This window comes from Nomascus leucogenys, chromosome 16 (assembly GCF_006542625.1).
Source record: "Nomascus leucogenys isolate Asia chromosome 16, Asia_NLE_v1, whole genome shotgun sequence".
Classification (NCBI taxonomy): domain Eukaryota; kingdom Metazoa; phylum Chordata; class Mammalia; order Primates; family Hylobatidae; genus Nomascus; species Nomascus leucogenys.
Window position 1 is genome coordinate 20,675,246 of NC_044396.1, and position 18,425 is coordinate 20,693,670.

Below are 18,425 nucleotides of genomic sequence, written 5' to 3' on the forward strand. Positions count from 1 at the left end.
ATTTCAGTGATGTCAGTTGTAATATCTCCTGTTTTGTTTCTTAGTGAGGTTATTTGGATTTTCTCTCTTCTTTTCTTGGTTAATCATGCCAATGGCCTATCAATTTTATTTATTTTTTCAAAGAACCAACATTTTGTTTTATCTTTTGTATTGTACAGAAGAAATTTTCAGTCTTCACAAAAGATTTTATTTGTTGTCCCTCTTTAAATGAATTGATGCTAAAATTCATAAGTACACAAAAAACTTCAGATCTCCAATCAGTGGAACCATACTAAAAGAAGAGGCTTTCACCCTCCAAACATTGGAAATATTATGTGTGTGTATGTGTGTGTGTGTATACACACACATATACATCTAACAATCTTCCCAGCTTGGCCTCCTGAGTAGCTGGGACTACGAGCACTATCCATTGCCTCTGACTCCATGATAAATACTTCTAATTAAAATAAAATGGTTAAGCTATATATGTCATTTTATATGATTTTCTAATGTCTTCATTTAAGTGACCAACTAGTGGCCCCAACATACCAGTATAGCTACAAAATTTTAGCTTCTTAGAAGTTAATGTGTCTAGTTTTCAACAGAACAATGCATAACTTTAGATTTTTTTTAAAGTTTTTCAATATGGATTTTAAACTCAATAGTAACAGGTACTCATTCTGGTGACTCTGTAGAGTTTTGGGGTTTTATATATTGTAAATACTTATTGATGGAGATATAATTGATTGTCATTATAGTATGCTGTGTCTGTGTCTAATCTCTGTGGCTCTATATATGGACACAAATATTTTGCTAAAATAGTTTCCATTTCTAAGAATAACATTAATAAAATCAATTTAAAAATATTTAAAAATACTTTATAATTCATAAAACTATAATATTGAGTTTTGATATCATATTTATATTTTTTAAACTGCAAGTGATGCTGACTCATGGATAACTGATTTGCATATGTTCTCCACATATTAACATTTGCCTGGTTAAGCCAAGTGTCCAATGGGCTAAGAAAACTCTTCATGTTTCCCTTTCACTATATTATATTTTTCATTTTTTTCTCCATATTTCTAGGCCATTGGCCCTATGTATAATCCAAGTTCAAGTATATGATTTCAGAATGTTATATGTGGAAGGAGAAAGGAACACAGAGATGGAAGGTCACTGCATATACATGGTTTTGCAGGTTGTTCACTGCAAAAGGCTGCAGGGTGTGGTGTGGCTGAAATCCAGCTCATGATCCTACCACTATGTGTTCCCTAGCATAGGGCCACATCTGCCACAAGAAAGTAGTACCTTTTTCTAACATACACCCAGGTGGCAAATGATCTGGGACAATTTTCATAGCTATTACTCTGTCTCATATTTGGACTGAGTTTTCAGCCCTCATTCTGGTCTTCTCCAACAAACGAGGAACCCAATTAACTTATCAAATTAACAATCCAAAATCCATTTAATCTATGATTTTCTGGGAAATGCATTTGGATCTAATTCAGGACTGCATGTTCCCAAAGACTTATTTCATTTACATGAAAACTAAGGAAGGTCTATGTGAACAGGAGGAGAAGATGGAATGCTGTGAGGAGCTTTTTAACCATATGTCTATTTCTTTCTGTTTATTATGGCAATAAAAGCTTCTTAAAACACCATTTTGGCATTTCTTTCTGAAAGAGAGAGTGAAGGAAAATCTACAAACCGCATTGTGATCTAACAAGACCATCGGGACTACAGAAGCATGGCCAGGAGAAGGGACAGGGGAGAAAATGTGGAAGGAGAGGAAGGAAGGTTAATCCTGAGACTCACAAAAGCAAATAATTGGAAAAAGTGGAATAGAGAACTGGCTTGAGTTTACAAATGAATAAATAAAACCCAGATTTTTGTACTGACTGGTGTCGTGATACTCTTACCTCTGCAAACCCACAGGCAGTCGCTTCAGACTTTTCCAAACACTAGAAATCCTCTTGAAGAAATTGCATAATGTAACAGAAATAGGATTTATTTTCACGTTTATCAGTTCTGGATTTCAAACATGACATTTACCAAAAGTCTCACCTTGGAATGGTAAATGTTTGAGATCGAGTTTCTGTATTAATAAAGCAAATATACTTTTCTGATAGAGGTTTTGAGAAATGAGACAACATGTGTGAAAGTAACTAGAAAGTAGCTGACACAGAGTAGATGTTCAATAAATGCTGATTTTTCCCTTACCCAATCTTCTGGACAAAGCAAAGAAACCAACGCACATTTGGGCCGGGCACGGTGGCTCATATCTGTAATCCCAGCACTTTGGGAGGCCGAGGCAGGCAAATCACAAGGTCAGGAGTTCGAGACCAGCCTGACCAACATGGTGAAACCCCAATTCTACTAAAACTACAAAAAATTAGCCGGGCCTCATGGTGGGTGCCTGTAATCCTGGCTACTCAGGAGGCTGAAGCAGGATAATCACTTGAACCCGGGAGATGAAAGCTGCAGTGAGCCAAGATTGCTCTGCTGCACTCCAGGCCGGGCAACAGTGAGAGGCTCCATCTCAAAAAAAAAAAAAAAAAAAAAAAAAACAACAGAGGGAAAAAAGAAACCAAGGCACATTTGAAGCTAAAGGAATATCCATTTATGTTGTTCAATGGGTCAGGGTGTAGCGGTGATGAGGTGAGGAGTAACCCCTCATTTTCAGAAGCAGAGAAGGATATGTTAAGTCCTCCATTGCACTTAGAGCTAACATGATTTAACAAGGTCTTGTGCTTTGTCCTGGGAACCTAAGCAGTTAATACTATTTTCTTGCGGGGAGGGTAATACTATAGATTTCAAATTTATGACACCATTAATCTCTATAATTTTTAAACTATAAACATGCATAGTCTATTTGCAAGTGGGGTAAAACTTTGTGGAATATAAAATTACCTTTATAATAAAAAATATAGCAATGTAGTTACAATAACAATAATAAAAATCAGATTTACAAAAAATTTGCAAATTACTTTCTCAAATAATTATTATAAGATGCCTGTAAATATTGTTTCCTGATGTATTTACAATATAGTTCAGCTTATACAAATCTATATTAATTATAAAGCTCTTATTAATATGTTAATAATGTTTATATTAATAAGGATCTTATTAATATAGATATAGAGATATAGAATATGTAGAGAGAATATATACAGAATTCTAGATAGAATATAGAGATATAAATATCACTTCATGAGGCCCATTAGCATCCATAAAGATTAAGATATAAGATATTTAATTCATAATCTTGGTATCTCAACAGATTAGTACAACACAGTTTATTTTAAAATGAAAATCAAAATATTGCAGGTAAATATGTTTTCATTTTCTTGAGATAATCTCACACACACACACACACACACACCCCACATTCTCACAAATGCATCTGTAAATGTGTGATTACAGACAAATTAAGGACATTCAAATGTCAGAGTAAGAAAAACAAACCTTTATTGACATGGTTCACTCTCTTAGCTCTAGTCACTTTTTTTTTTTTTTTTTTTTGAGACAGAGTCTTGCTCTGTCACCCAGGCTGGAGTGCAGTGGTGCGATCTTCGCTCACTTCAAGCTCCACCTCCTGGGTTCACGCCATTCTCCTGCCTCAGCCTCCTGAGTAGTTGGGACTACAGGTGCCCACCACCACGCCTGGCTAAGTTTTTTTTTTATTTTTTATTTTTAGTAGAGACGGGGTTTCACTGTGTTAGCCAGGATGGTCTTGATCTCCTGACCTCGTGATCCGCCCGCCTCGGCCTCCCAAAGTGCTGGGATTACAGGCGGGAGACACCACGCCCAGCCAGCTCTAGTCACTTTTTAGGAAGTTATTATTAAAATGATTTATAAGATATTTTAAAAAGAAATCGTAGTTCATCTTTACACACATTTAAAAATTCATATCTGCATATCTGTTACGCCAATATTTTTGCCTCTTTTTCTGTTTTACAGTATCAGAAAGAGTAGTGCATGTTCTAAGACTGTGCTGTCCCATAGGGTAGCCGCTAGCCACATGTAGCTATTGAGCATTTAAAATGTGGCAAGGTCAAACAGAGATACACTGTAAGTGTACAATAACACTGGATTTTGAAGACTTAATATGAAACCAAAATATGAAAAAGGTATAAAGTGTCTAATTAGTAATTTTTATGTTGGTCACATATTAAGTTAGATATGTGTATGTGTTACATAAAATATATTATTTAATTTTTTCCTTTTTTTTTTTTGAGACGGACCCAGGCTGGACTGCAGTGGCACAATCTCGGCTCACTGCAAGCTCCACCTCTAGGGTTCACGCCGTTCTCCTGCCTCAGCCTCCCGAGTAGCTGGGACTACAGGCGCCAGCCACCAAGCCCAGCTAATTTTTTGTTTGTATTTTTAGTAGAGAAGGGGTTTCACCATGTTAGCAAGGATGGTCTCGATTTCCCAACCTCGTGATCCACCCGCCACGGCCTCCCAAAGTGCTAGGATTACAGGCGTGAGCCACCGCGCTGGCCTAATTTTTTACTTTTTAAATGTAGTTGCTAGAAAATTTAAAATGATATATGTGGCTTGCATTATATTTCTGTAAGTATCAGCCTAAGATACTTCCTCAAACCATATATTGTTACATTATGATACTTTATGAATTATAGCCTGTTTTATGATTTAAAGTCTTAGTTCTCTTTTTACAGACATCAGATATACAAAGGAAATGAATTCAGTGATCATTGGTCATGACAGCATTACGAAATTATAAAGACACATACATATATATATACATGTATATATATACGTATATATATATACCAAATTATATAGACATATATATAGACACTAATTACTTTTGCAATAGTCAATCCTGCTTCTTTATGTCCTCTTGTTAGACATACTCAAGATGTCACCATTCACAAAGAAACCCTTTGGCCTTATTTACTTTTACACACTAATGACCTGGCCTTAGAATTTGGAAGCAAATAAGAACTTCTTTTCTATTTTCACTTCTTCCCCCTTTCTCCCTCCCCTACATACCTAACTGACTACTTCTATTATTTTGGGCTCTATCTTTGTTCATTTTATCCCTCCGAATGTGAAGAAACTTTCTATGCAGAAGGCATTCCCAAAAGTATGTATTGCCAAAGTTCATGAAAACTGTCAAACCTAAGATGGCAAGGACTTATGCTAATGCACTCTTATGGGTAGAAGACAGGAATGGTGGATCACAACATCCAATACGAATTGCTTCTTTATTAAAAATACTGTTTTATGTTTTTAGAAATCAAATTGTATTATAATTGTACCTATTTATTTCGCTGTAAACATATATACTTATTATAGAATGTCTAGAATATACAGAAAAACAGGAAAAAAGACAATCAATAGCACCAAGCAGCAATAATCATTGTTAACAGTTTGGTTATAAATCATATTCATAGCAAAACATAAGCGTTCACATTTTCAAAAGTTCTACTTTGGAAATTTTAGTAGAAATTACTTTTATTAAAGTGAATAGTATTTATAATTTAGCATTTCTCTAGATTTAAATGTTCACATATTTGGTTTGCTTAGAGAAAAAAGTTTCAAATTTATGTTTATATATTAAGTTTGCTTCAAATGTGAGAAAATGAAATTATGCAATTTTATTTTTTAGGTGAAGAGAAATGCAACTTTCCTTCTAAATGTCAGGAGACACAATACTAAAAGTTAATTGCAATAATAGGAAATATAGTTTATGTCGTGACAAAATAAAGAAGCAATGGTCATTTGTGAGAAGTAGAAAGAGGTGGAGAAAAGAGCTCTATAAAGAGCTTCAGTAGTTGCCTGGGTTACTGATGAAAAGCTCTATCTACTCATGGGGAATTTGAATAGATGGGTGTTCCATTATTAAAAGGTGTTTAATTTTATCTGATCTACTTCTGAGGAATTTGAATTAATTAAATAAATTCTTAATTTATTTTAATTTAGTTATTATCTAGCAGCTGGATAATTATTTAAATAAGCAGTACTTTTTAAACTTTACATAACTAATATACTGTTCACATTTATCATATTATTAATAAATCAGAAGGCTAAATTCTGAGTAAGAAATTAAACTATATACTATCATATTATTAATAAAACCAGAACGCTAAATTCTGAGTAAGAAATTAAACTATATACTTTCTACAAAGTATGTTTGAAGTATTCTATAGATATAAATATCTTTGTCAAATTCAAAACTGATTGAAAACAAAATCAGTGATTTTGTAGTGCACTGTTATACTATAACATTATATTTTAATAATATTTCTAGCCATAATACTTCTGAGGTAAATTATTAAAGCTTCTATGGTAATAACAGTAGAAGCTCTTTTCAGAGAATGTTAATGAAATTATTAAATTTTACATAGTCATCATACATTTCTATTACTAATTATTATTCTAGCAAAAAAGGTATACTATGAAATCATAAGAAAACAGTTATAAAAAAAAGTAGCTTCATGGAAAATAAATTGAAGGTTCTTGAATTGCAAAAAAACATTCTAACAGAAAAGTCAATGTTGAGATACTGGATTATATTTAAGTAATCTTAATAAATATTATTAAGAAAACAATAAAATACATGTATTCTGAATTTGTACCTTTAGATGATCAATATCACCATAAATCCTTTCTCAGTAAAAGATATACATATTACAGATAAAGCTGAAAAATGTGGTAAACAGGCCCATAAGAAGCCTTGGGAGCATTTGCAGAGGGCAATAGCCAAAGTGCTTGAGTTTTAATGACAAAATTAACAGTAAAGGGAAAATAATGTCAATGAAGACTCAATGAAAACATGAATTAAAAATATCTTTCCACACATGAAGTGAGTCATGCAGGAAACTATCTTTATGCTTGGGCTCTGGGTAGGAAAATAAAAGCAACTCTCCTCTGAACATTTATAAATAGTGGCCTGCACTCACAAAAGACTTTGGAGTGGAGACAGTGAGAAGTACCAGGAAATGTGTGTTCTAATGCTGCAGGTGGTAGGTGAGAGCTAAGGTCCGTTTCAATCCATGCTTGAGAATCCCTTCTCAGTGTCTGATGTGTGTTTAAACTGACATCCACAGACATATGCATCTGTGCAGCAACAGAGTACTCTGGTAGAGATCTGAAAAACCAGAACATCCCCAACATGTATAGACTGTCAGCATTGCAAAGAAGAAGTGGAAATGTATTTGAAAAGATCTATTCTATACAAAACTCCAGAATAATGAAAACATTCCTCATATTAATTTATTTCTATTGTTACTGTCACCACTACCTCTTATCTCCATTGCCTCTCATCTCTTTGCCTCTGGTACTACCAAAATAGACTCCTAATTGTTCTGGTTTTCTAGTGCCTCTCTCCTTTCAACTATCACTCATATTGCTCTTGCTATTCCCCTAAAACTTTGACTTTTTCAGGTCTCTTCTGTTATTCAAAACCTTTAATGATGTCACATTATCTGTAAGTTAAAGCCCAAGCATATGAATATGGTATTTAAAATGCCTGAGACTACAGAAAGTCTGACTGATCTCCCAATGCTCATGAATATGCATCTGATTAAATTGGGCTGTTTGATCAACTTTTCTAAAGCAAGATCTGCAAACCATATATTGGCTTATGCTATTTTTCCTGCCTAGCATTATGACTCCTACTTTGGGTTCAACCATATCCAAAAAATCCTCTCTCCTCTTCAGTTTCCACTGCATCTGTTGATATTTATTATGTTAGATAATATATATGTCCATGAGATAGTGAAAATCATTTTAAGACATCATATTTTGACCTATCTCATTTGTTTAAAAATCATACTTTTTTTATTTTTCTAATTATTAAATCTTTGAGATCAAAAAGGAAAGCTCAAACTGTCCTACATAGTAAGGAGTGCAGTGTAGTTACTCAAGCATTTGACTTTAGGTGATTTTATTTTATTTTTTGAGATGGAGTCTTGCCCTGTCACCCAGGCTAGAGTACAGCGGCATGATCTCGGCTCACTGCAACCTCAGCCTCCCGGTTCAAGAGATTCTCCTGCCTCAGCCTCCTAGGTAGCTGGAATTACAGGCGCCTGCCACTGTGCCCGGCTAATTTTTGTACTTTTAGTAGAGACGCGGTTTCATCATGTTGTCCAGGCTGGTCTCGAGCTCCTGACCTCAGGAGATCCGCCCGCCTCAGCCTCCCAAAGTGCTGGGATTATGGGTGTGAGCCACTATGCCTGGCCCAACTTTAAGTGATTTTAAAATGTATTTCTTTTCATTGCCACAACAAAAGCAACTAGCATGGTGTTCTGTACACAGATGTTAAAAATATCAAGAGACAAATTTCATATTTCTTATGAAAAAAATTTTTTAAATGAAAAAATGTTGAAAAAAGTAGTTATTCACAAAGGAAATCATTGGTAGAATGAACACCCAGTGCACAGCCCTTTGTTCCTAGGTACAGACAGCAGACTCTTGCAATCTAACTTCAATAAGAAGTCGTTTATCAGAGGGTGTTAGGAAGCCCTAGTAGGGCCATAAAACTAGAATTCAATACTATAGAGCAAGAAAATAGAGTAGCCAGAGGAAATGCCCACTCACAACACAGAGCTCTTCTAAAGGGAACCTCACTCCTGCTACTCTGTGCCACTCATCATGTGTCATTCAGGGGATGAACTTTAGAACCACCATGCTCATCACCATGGTTGCAAGGAGAGCTGCTTCTGACTTCTTCCCAATAATGTAGAGAAATATATACTGGGCAGAATGGAGGCCACAATCAAAATTAAAACTTTTACAAAGGTTTCTAGAACATGTAGTCTTTAGCTGTTTTTAGCTTTCACAGGTTGGTTAGAAGTGTTTGGAAGGGGCATTGGGCCATATAATCTATAGTATTCATCATTCACCAAAATTTTTTCTTACAGTTGTATTAATAAGAACAATACATATGATGACAAACTTAATAAGAAGGAGGGAAATTATACTTGAATTACATTTATCAGTGATCATTCCATTTCTCACACCCCATGTAGCAGAACGCTTGCCGCATGCATAGTGAGAATTAAACATGATGACCAAAAATAAAAATTAGTTGATACATTCTACAAATCTTTTACTCTTGGTGATTCACTGAAGAGAACGGACTTTCAAACTTCTTTAACTATTGTTGTCCTTAATGCCCTGTTAATGTTTTCCTTATTTAACCTCACCTTAAATCCAAATTGCCTTTATTCTGTCTGGATTGTGAGTTTAAGACAGTAAAGCCTTCCAGCATTATTAATGATTGGTTTATTGCAATGATGCAATTCTGTAAAACGTCTACTCAAAGATAGCAAAGCAACACATTGTGTTTTAATCAGGAGATTTATCAATAAATGTGTTAAGATATTTTAAGATTGAATCAATGTTAGCATTTTCCTCAGAGACAATTAATGCCAAATGTTAATACAACCCAGATGTACTGAGCAGCAAAGAGTTAAATTATTTTCTTTGGGAAGAAAAAAGTCATAACTTTGGTCTAAGGGTAAACACTGACATCAAAATATTCATTCACTCATCAACAATATTTTCAAGGGCTTGCAAATTCTAGATACTTGTTGGGTACTAAAAAATAAGATGGTCCCATTCCAAAGAAATTTTAAGTCTAGTGGACAGACTGACCCTTAATTTATCAATTATGACACAGCATAATGAGTGTTCAGATAGTACAAAGGAACATGGTGGCATGTTCCTTTAGTCTCAGCTACTCGAATGGCTGAGGTGGAATGATCACTTGAGCCCAGGAGTTTGAGTCCAGCCTGGGCAATATAATAAGACCTTGTCCCCCGCCCCCACCCCCACAAAAAACGTGATTAACAAAATAAGATAGGACAGGAGTCGGAAAACTTTAGACCATGGACCAAATCTGACCCAAGGCCCATTTTTTTAATAACACTACAACTAAGGATAGTTCTTACATTGTTAAAGGCATTAAAAAGAAGAAGGGGGCAGATATGTAACAGAGGCACTATATGACCTACAAAGCTAATATTTAGTATCTGCTCTTCAGCAGAAAATGTTTCTTGACCCTCAGAGAGACAAAGAGGCATCTCTGCAAGCAAAGAAAGAGCAATAGAATCTCAATTTGTCCAGAAAACATTATCTTAACAATAGCAAATATACTGAAATGAGGGGTAAGTAACTTCTCCAGGAAGAGGGAACAACATGTGTAAAAGGCCTCAGTGGCGATAGTGACACTAGAAGAACTAATGAAAGTCCAGGTTGGCAGAAACAACAAAAAGGAGAAGAATTATTAAAATGAAAACTTTGAGATATAGGTATGGCCCAGATACAAATGGCCTTTCCAACTATATTGAGGATTTTGCATTTTACCTGAATAACAATGAGAGGACATAGACTATTTCTAAGTGAGTAAATAACAAGAAAAACTTTAAAACTGATTAGCAGAGCTAACAATATAGGAGACAGTCAGAAACAGAAGAGATTAGTAATAAATAGGGCTTTAAAGTATGTGACAGAAAATTCTAGTATTGGGTAAGAAAATAAGAAAACAGACACAAAGTAAAACTTCTTTAAGCCAAAGACAAGGAAAAAATATTGAAACCAGCAAGCAAAAGCCTTGTCACTTATAAGTGAATCCCAATAAAATTAACAGCTGTGTTCTCATCAGAAACAATAGATGCCAGATGAAAGTGGGATTGCATTTTTAACATATACAAAATAACCCAATTTCAACTTCAAATCCTACACCCTGCAAAGCCTTCTTTCAAAAGTAAAGGAGAAATGAAGAAATTCTCAGTACAAGAAAACTTGGCAGTATTTGTTACTAGCATATACCCCCTCAAAGAAATACTAAAAAAGTTCTTCAGGCTGCAAACAAGCATCCCCAGATGGTAATTTGAATCCACATGAAAATCAAAAAGTACCACTAAAGGTAAATGTGTAATTATAAAAGGTAGGAGAAATGCCTATTTCTTATCCATTCTTCTCTTACTCATAAAGAGTGATTGTGTGAAATAATATGTGTATAATGTTGTTGGACCTATAACATATAGAAATATAATATATTTGCCAATAGCAGCATAAGAAAGCAGGTGGGAGAAAACTGATACTGAACTAAGGAAAGCATATCAGATGACAACTCAAGTCCACAGGAACAAATAAAAAGGACTAGAAATGGTAAATAAGATGTCTAATATAATGAACCCTACAAACATATATTTGATCTATTTTTTCTGTTTTTGAGACATAACTTTATATAAAATAATAATGTATTAAATTTGTTACATATGTAGATGCAATATGTATAATAATAACATATAAAGGAGGAAATGGAAATAGAGCTATATGAGTCACATTTAAAACTGGAATTAAGTTAGCAAAAATCTGAAGTAGATTCCGCTAAATTGAAATTTATATGGTAAGCCCTAAAGCAACCATAAAAAGTAACAAATATGGCAAAAATTATTAAAATAATTAATATGCTACACTAGAAAATATTGTCCAAGATAAAAGAGACCAGTGAAGGGTGAATGAAGGAACAAAAAGGCATCACCATCACAGGTACTTGAATCACTGGTACCTCGAGGTATCAAACTGGTTCTGGGATGCTCAAAAGTGTCTCACGGGACTAAGACTTTTGATTCCCCGAAGAGTAAATTGAACTGGAAGAGAGTGATGTCAAAAAGTTGAAGGGATGTGGAGCCTATGTATTTTGTGACTGAAACACTCCACTTTTGGTTTGAGATAACTAGATATAATTTTGACTATTACTGTTATTATTATGATTTTCACATACTTTATCTTTCTACACTAAATATGTTGCTGTAATTTTTTTAGTTTTTCCAATTAACATGTTGCTATATCAAATCCTACCTGGAGAAGGATGGGGGCATACTGATATAAGCAAGAAAACAACAAAATATGCATAAATAGTTAAATGTTTGCCAAGTCAGTTTACCATATTTTCTTATATTCATGATACACATGGGAACAGGTTAATTAGTGACCTAAGCTGGTTGTCACTTTCAAGTCAGCCACATCTTGAAAGAATAACAACTGGAAAGACTTTAGCTGACGTGATATAAACTGGACACACCCAAATTATAAGCAACACTGTACATATTCATTATAATAAGGTCCCCTTGGCATATGAAGCAAAAGTAGGAAGACTTAAGAAGTTAACAAAGCAAATAGAGTCAGATACAAGCTTTACTTATTTCATTGATTGCCAAGGATTAATCCTAAACTCTATCAAGCTTTTGAATAATTAACTAAATCCCTCTGAAACTCTATCCACTATACACTCTTAAATTAAGATCAAAACACACATAATTATGCTTTGGAAATCATACTACTGCTAATTTTCAAACCAGATAATAAAAGTGTAATTTGAGCTACATTCTCTAAATTCTCTGATAAAAATTCAAACTAAATCTTGAGTAAACAGTCAGGAAGTATTATAATCCAATTCTTCTCTTTGATATATCAAGTTTGTCACTACCATAAAAGAAAATTAGATGAGCTTGACAGGACTTCTTCTTCACGTAGGTATATTTATTTATAGAAACTACAGTCTTTCAGAACTCATAGGGCTTTGATGATTATCAGATGAAATTGTCATTCTTCTCTAAGGCGGATAAATATTTTCTAAAACTATGAAAGTACCACAGATTTATATGTTTGGGAATAGGTGAGAAAACAATATTATTTTGACTTATTCAATAGACTCACAGATTGTCCAGTGCAATCGGTAGTTTAACAAACACCACCATTTATTTTTCAAGATATTTACAAAAAAGAACTTGAATTCAATATTAGTCTAGGAAACAGTATATTAGCTGTCTCAGTACCTTTTTAGCACTTTGATGCAAAATTTTAGTACTTTTGATTGATATTTTAGATCAAGAGACAGATTATTATCATTAGTAATCAAACATAATAAAACACAATCATTCTCCCCTTTCCAAATTTCAAATTCTTTTGGACCCCTAATTTAAAATATCTTTATGATGGTCTCTTTCCTCCTTTCTAATCACCTCAAAAATATTAATATAATGATAGATGGGCAAGGATTAGATATTATATTTTTATTAAAAGCATGGAAGAGAGGCAAGGATCAAAATTTGATATTTCTGATACAAAGTGGGAAACCTGTGACAAAACCGTGACAAATCCAAAACAACCATAAAAAATAAAGCAACCATGAAAAATAGCAAATATGGTGAAAAATTATTAAAAGAATTAATATGCTACATTAGAAAATATTGTCCAAAACAAAAGAGACCAGTGAAGGATGAATGAAGGATCAAAAAGGCATCACCATCACAGGTACTTGAATCACTGGTACCTCGAGGTATCAAACTGGTTCTGGGATGCTCATCTGTTTCTATGTAATAAACATGGGGAATTTAGAAATATTCAATTCTCGATTTTCTAAAAGTCAGTTGACTACTTGCCTTCCATTTGTACTTTTGGTTAAAAAAATGCCATTTATAACTAATTAGGAAAAAATATGTCATAAACAAAAACATAATATTACAAACATTCAAATTTATGAGCAAAAATATTTGACTAAACATGGATTAAATGCTACATCTCAAAAACATGATAAATATAATATAAATGCAAGCAGTAGAAGGAAATTTGGAACAAATACAAGAAAGGTTTTAGATTCTCACCAAATTTAAGTGGTTTATTAGAGTATCCCTGCTTTTTGAAGCATAAACATGCCTCTAAAGATATTTACTTTTTTTCAGTAAAAGAACTGCTGGTATGCTGAACCTTGTTTTCCTGTGTTACAGTGTTTCCCTCAAAGGATACCTTAGCCAGATTTCATAACTAGCGTGCCATGTTTTTATTATTAAAATAGTTGCTGTCTAGAATTTACCAGTCAGATTCATTCGTTTTAGAACTTTAATCTCAAACTTAAATTAAAAATGTCCCTCACTATAATTGTGGCTTGGCAGACTTGGGGTAGAAGTATTTCTTTCAAACACTTCCTCTTCCATTATAATCTAAGTTCTGGCTCCTTCACTGGCTGTGAGGAAAGAGAGGTGAGGTTGCCGTCCTCTCTCTGTTGTCTGTGGCTCTCTCATGTAGCAATTGTGTTTCCTTACCAAAAGAGACCTAAAGCTCTGGCCCATCCTACCACAGTTCCTCTTGGGTTAGCAACCCTTGTTAAATTGGCTTTCATAGATGGACAAATCATGCAAAATGACCCAATACCACCCACACTTTTTGTGTACACATAATCCAGGAAATCCGTGCATCCTTGCTATGGTGAATATTGAAAATGTAGGTGCTTTACTGATGCTTTCTCTTATCTAGGCCTCACTCATTCTCCATAATTATTTTTTTCCATGGCTAATATATGTAGCACAAGTACAGATTAGCAAACTTGCTGCTTAAATAGTTATCCACCCAGGAAAAAGGAAAATAAAAAATGGTTTTTTTCCTTTTCTCCTGTGCGAGTGGCTATACCCTCTAGTATTTATCCTTTTCAGTTTGGCCCTTATAGTAACTGTCAGGATGGAGCAAGGGGGGAACAGTTATAGGGAGTAGAGAGAGATGTTAAAGTAAGGTTAGTCCTGAGACCACTCTTCAAGCCAGTACATTATCATTTTTAATAAAAAGCAGGAAATAATCTAAATGTCCAATTCAAATGTTATTATCAAATAAATTAGAGAATATTTATATGAAGAAATATTGTATAAAATATTACAACTATGAAGAATTTCAATTCCAATAATATAACAGAATGCTAACAAAATGATCTAAAATTGCATTAAACTCACCATGACCTGGAGGAAATTTTTTCCATTTAAGGAGTGCAATTAGCTCATATATGGATAAAGTAGGCCATTCCTCATAATAAGGACACATACGGATTAATTTCAACTTTTGCATATTTTCAAGTTTTATTTTTTCCTAAAATAGAATGTCATTATCAAATTTTTAATAATAGGCAATTTAAAATCAAAGAAATAGCAAATAGATAAATGGTAAGAGAAGTAAAATAAAGGCCATATGAATATAAGTTAGTATAGAATACATTTGAATTTTATCAGAGCATCACTCTATGGCCATATAGACATATTAAAATGTTAATCTTCAGATCTACTTACTAACATTATATTTGCTCACCTTTCATAATATACTTCTATAAATGTTTTAGAAGTTTTTTAAAAACCCTGTCATTGTCAAGATTAAACTAAAAAGTTGTGTTTGATAAAATCAAGAAACTGGTACTGATATCTGGGAAATAAAAACAAAACATACAGAATTTTTTGTTAAAGCTAGCCACTCTGAAAATCAAAACAAATGAACATCAGGGATTTGGAATAACGTTGAATTCTGAGAGAATTACCTGCACTACTGACACTGGGACCACTATCTCTAATCACAAGAATTCCCCACCATTGGAGACCCAAGAAGATGGATGTCTTCTCAACTCCACTCCACATGAGCACTGAACCATGGCTTATGCCAGCTTTCTGCAGGACCTGCACCTGGCTTAAGCTCATTCAAAAAAAGATGAAACAGCAGGATCATGGAAACCTTTCAATCCCATTATTATTTATTTATTTATTTATTTTTGAGATGGAGTTTCACTCTTGTTGCCCAGGCTGGAGTGCAATGGTGCGATCTTTCCTCACCACAAACTCCACTTCCTGGGTTCAAGCAATTCTCCTGCCTCAGCCTCCTGAGTAGCTGGGATTACAGGCATGCACCACCACGTCCGGCTAATTTTGTATTTTTAGTAGAGACAGGGTTTCTCCATGTTGGTCAGGCTGGTCTCGAACTCCCAACCTCAGGTGATCTGCCTGCCTTGGTCTCCTAAAGTGCTGGGATTATAGGGATGTGCCACCAAGCCCGGCTAATTTTGTCTTTTTAGTAGAGAAGGGGTTTCTCCATGTTGGTCAGGCTGGCTCAAACTCCCCACCTCAGGTGATCCACCCACCTCGGCCTCCCAAAGTGCTGAGATTACAGGCATGAGCCACCACCACTAGCCGCAATCTCATTATTTATACAAACTTCCTCTACTATCCAAAGGAGGAAAAATAGGAGTCGAGAAAAAATTTGGATTTGATTAGAAGAGAATAAATTTTTAAACTTTAAGTAAATGAGTTATCTTAAAAACGCAGAATTAGGGAATCAGAATAAGTTGTTATCACTTATTCATGCAGCTCTGAGTTTGATATCTGTTGTGATTATGAAATATCATGCCAATCACATTCAAGTATTTTTCCTTTTAAAGTAGACTATAGAGACTGGGAAAGCAGCAGTACTATTATCTGTCTTATTATTCTAGTATTCTTAGCATATGACATGCTGCAAACATGCAAAACACATATTTGTTGAATGAATTAATGAGTGAATGAATGAATGAATAAAATAATGAGTTTGAAATTAATGAAAAGCCAAAGGGTATTTAAAAATTACCTAAAATATATTCATTGAGACCTTTGTTTACACCTCACCTACCTATCACCAGCACTCTTAAGTGATTTTCGTCAAATAAACAACATTTTTATGGTCTCTAGGTTAAATTAAAATTTAAAAATAAAACAGATATAGATATCTTTGTCTGAGAATCAAAATGTAGCTTGAGTTTACACCCAATTTTTGTTTATATATAATATTAGATATCATCTTACCTCCTTTATCTTTGCATATCCCTTTGCTGGGATTTTAAGAATTTCACAATCGTCTTCTGTCACCACCGAGAACATCTGTGTTTCCGATTCAATCTGAGGTATAACTTCCAGAGTCCCAAAGGTACTCCATTTGCTAAGCTGTAAAAATACCAGAGACAATTTAATGCTTATTACCACCCATCAACATAAAAATGCCAGTGAAGGATTGGATTGTAGGTCAAGCTTTCATTCTATGAAAGAGAGGGTTCTAAACTGTCTTTGCATGGAAGGCTCCTACTACTTCTGCTCAACGTCACTTCCCAAGGCAAGAGAAATGGCCATTCTTTTTCACCGACATGAAGAAAATAACATAAAAAATCTTCTGTTTTATTCAGTGATTTAAAGTGCCTATTAGAGCGCTTGGAATATAGCAGCCATTCAATAAATAGTAGTTCAAAGAATGAAGAAATATTGTACACTTATATATATGATCTTGTTTGTTTTATTATCACATGTTGGTAGTATTCAGTAATAACAAAAATGAATAAAATGTTACACAGCATATAAACCATTAATATATATTTACGGATGATTGCTTAATTTAATATGTAAACGATAAATATTAGGCATGGAAAAATGTTACTACTAGAATACATGTCATGAGTTATTAGGTTATAATGATATTATATATAGTTACACAGAGAACCTACATTTATATTTACCTGGGAAAAAGTGGAGGGCATGTGAAGGATAAGGAGCATATTTTTATGAGAGGCTGAGGAGCTTCTTAGGGAAAACATCAGGTCGATATGCCTATCTAAGATGATATGGGAAAACTTCCATTTTTCAGCTTCAAATCCATAGACTATTTTTCTTTTTAACTAAATGCATAACTGAGCTCGAATCTGCAAGTCCAAATATATAGAGGAAATTTAAAATGTCAAACAGTCACAGCTGAGGCCAAGGTGGGCCAGAGTCCTATCAAACCCGAATAAGGTCCTGAAGAGCTGAGTTCTGAGGCTTGTTGTACATGTAGGAACAGGAGATGGGACTCAGAGCCATGCAAGGTGAGAGCCTGGAATTGCGCCTCCTTGCCTAAAGTCTAGGAACTTGGAGGATTGCCCCAGTTGTGAAGTGGGGACAGGAAGAACTACATCCAGTACTTTATGAAAGCCACATAGAAGCTGGCTATCTAGCCATGAAACAGGACAGAATTGTTAGAAAATCAAGAACCTAGGTCTGCAACTTGAATGAGTACAGAGCATACACTTAGGCATACTAGAAGACCCAAAGCTGAAAAATCAATAAAAAGCCTAGTACACAACTAGTAAAACTCTTAGGATCCAGGAAGGTATTATACAAACTTAACCTTATGTATAAATTCAGAGAGAAAGGAACTCCCACAGAGAGCAATCCTTGCTGATGACAAAATCATAACAAAAAAAATTACAAGCCACACAAATGAATAAACCCCATAAAGGGAAGTCCATGAAGAAGGAGAAAAAAATTGAACCTAAAAGAAACTACAAATATTTAAAATATGTAGACTATAAAAATCAGAAAATGACATGATGGAAGCAAAAAAGAGGTATTTTGGAAAAGAACAAAATAAAACTTCTGTAAATAATGGTCACAATAATTTGTAGATGAAAGATAGTTTAAAAAAGAATTCATTACATGGATAATATACAAGAAAATAATCTGGAATAAAATATAGAAGAAATGGAAAAAAGAAGGGGGTTGTAATAGCTACCGAAGATAGATGGAGACCATTTAGCATATATCTAATAGAAACTCTAGAAGAAACTGAAAAGAACGGGAAAACGGTGATACATA

General features: G+C 34.2%; 1 protein-coding gene across 1 annotated transcript in view; it reads right to left on the reverse strand.

Moving 5' to 3' along the window:
* The window catches only part of CNBD1 (cyclic nucleotide binding domain containing 1), a 511,334-nt gene that overhangs the window by 76,743 nt on the left and 416,166 nt on the right, over positions 1-18,425 (reverse strand). Inside the window, exons 7-8 of the mRNA XM_003268271.3 lie at positions 16,611-16,748; positions 14,748-14,880 (exon numbers count right to left, since the gene is read on the reverse strand). Of these exons, the coding sequence (XP_003268319.1) occupies positions 14,748-14,880; positions 16,611-16,748 (271 nt within the window). The remainder of the gene's footprint in view (positions 1-14,747; positions 14,881-16,610; positions 16,749-18,425) is intronic.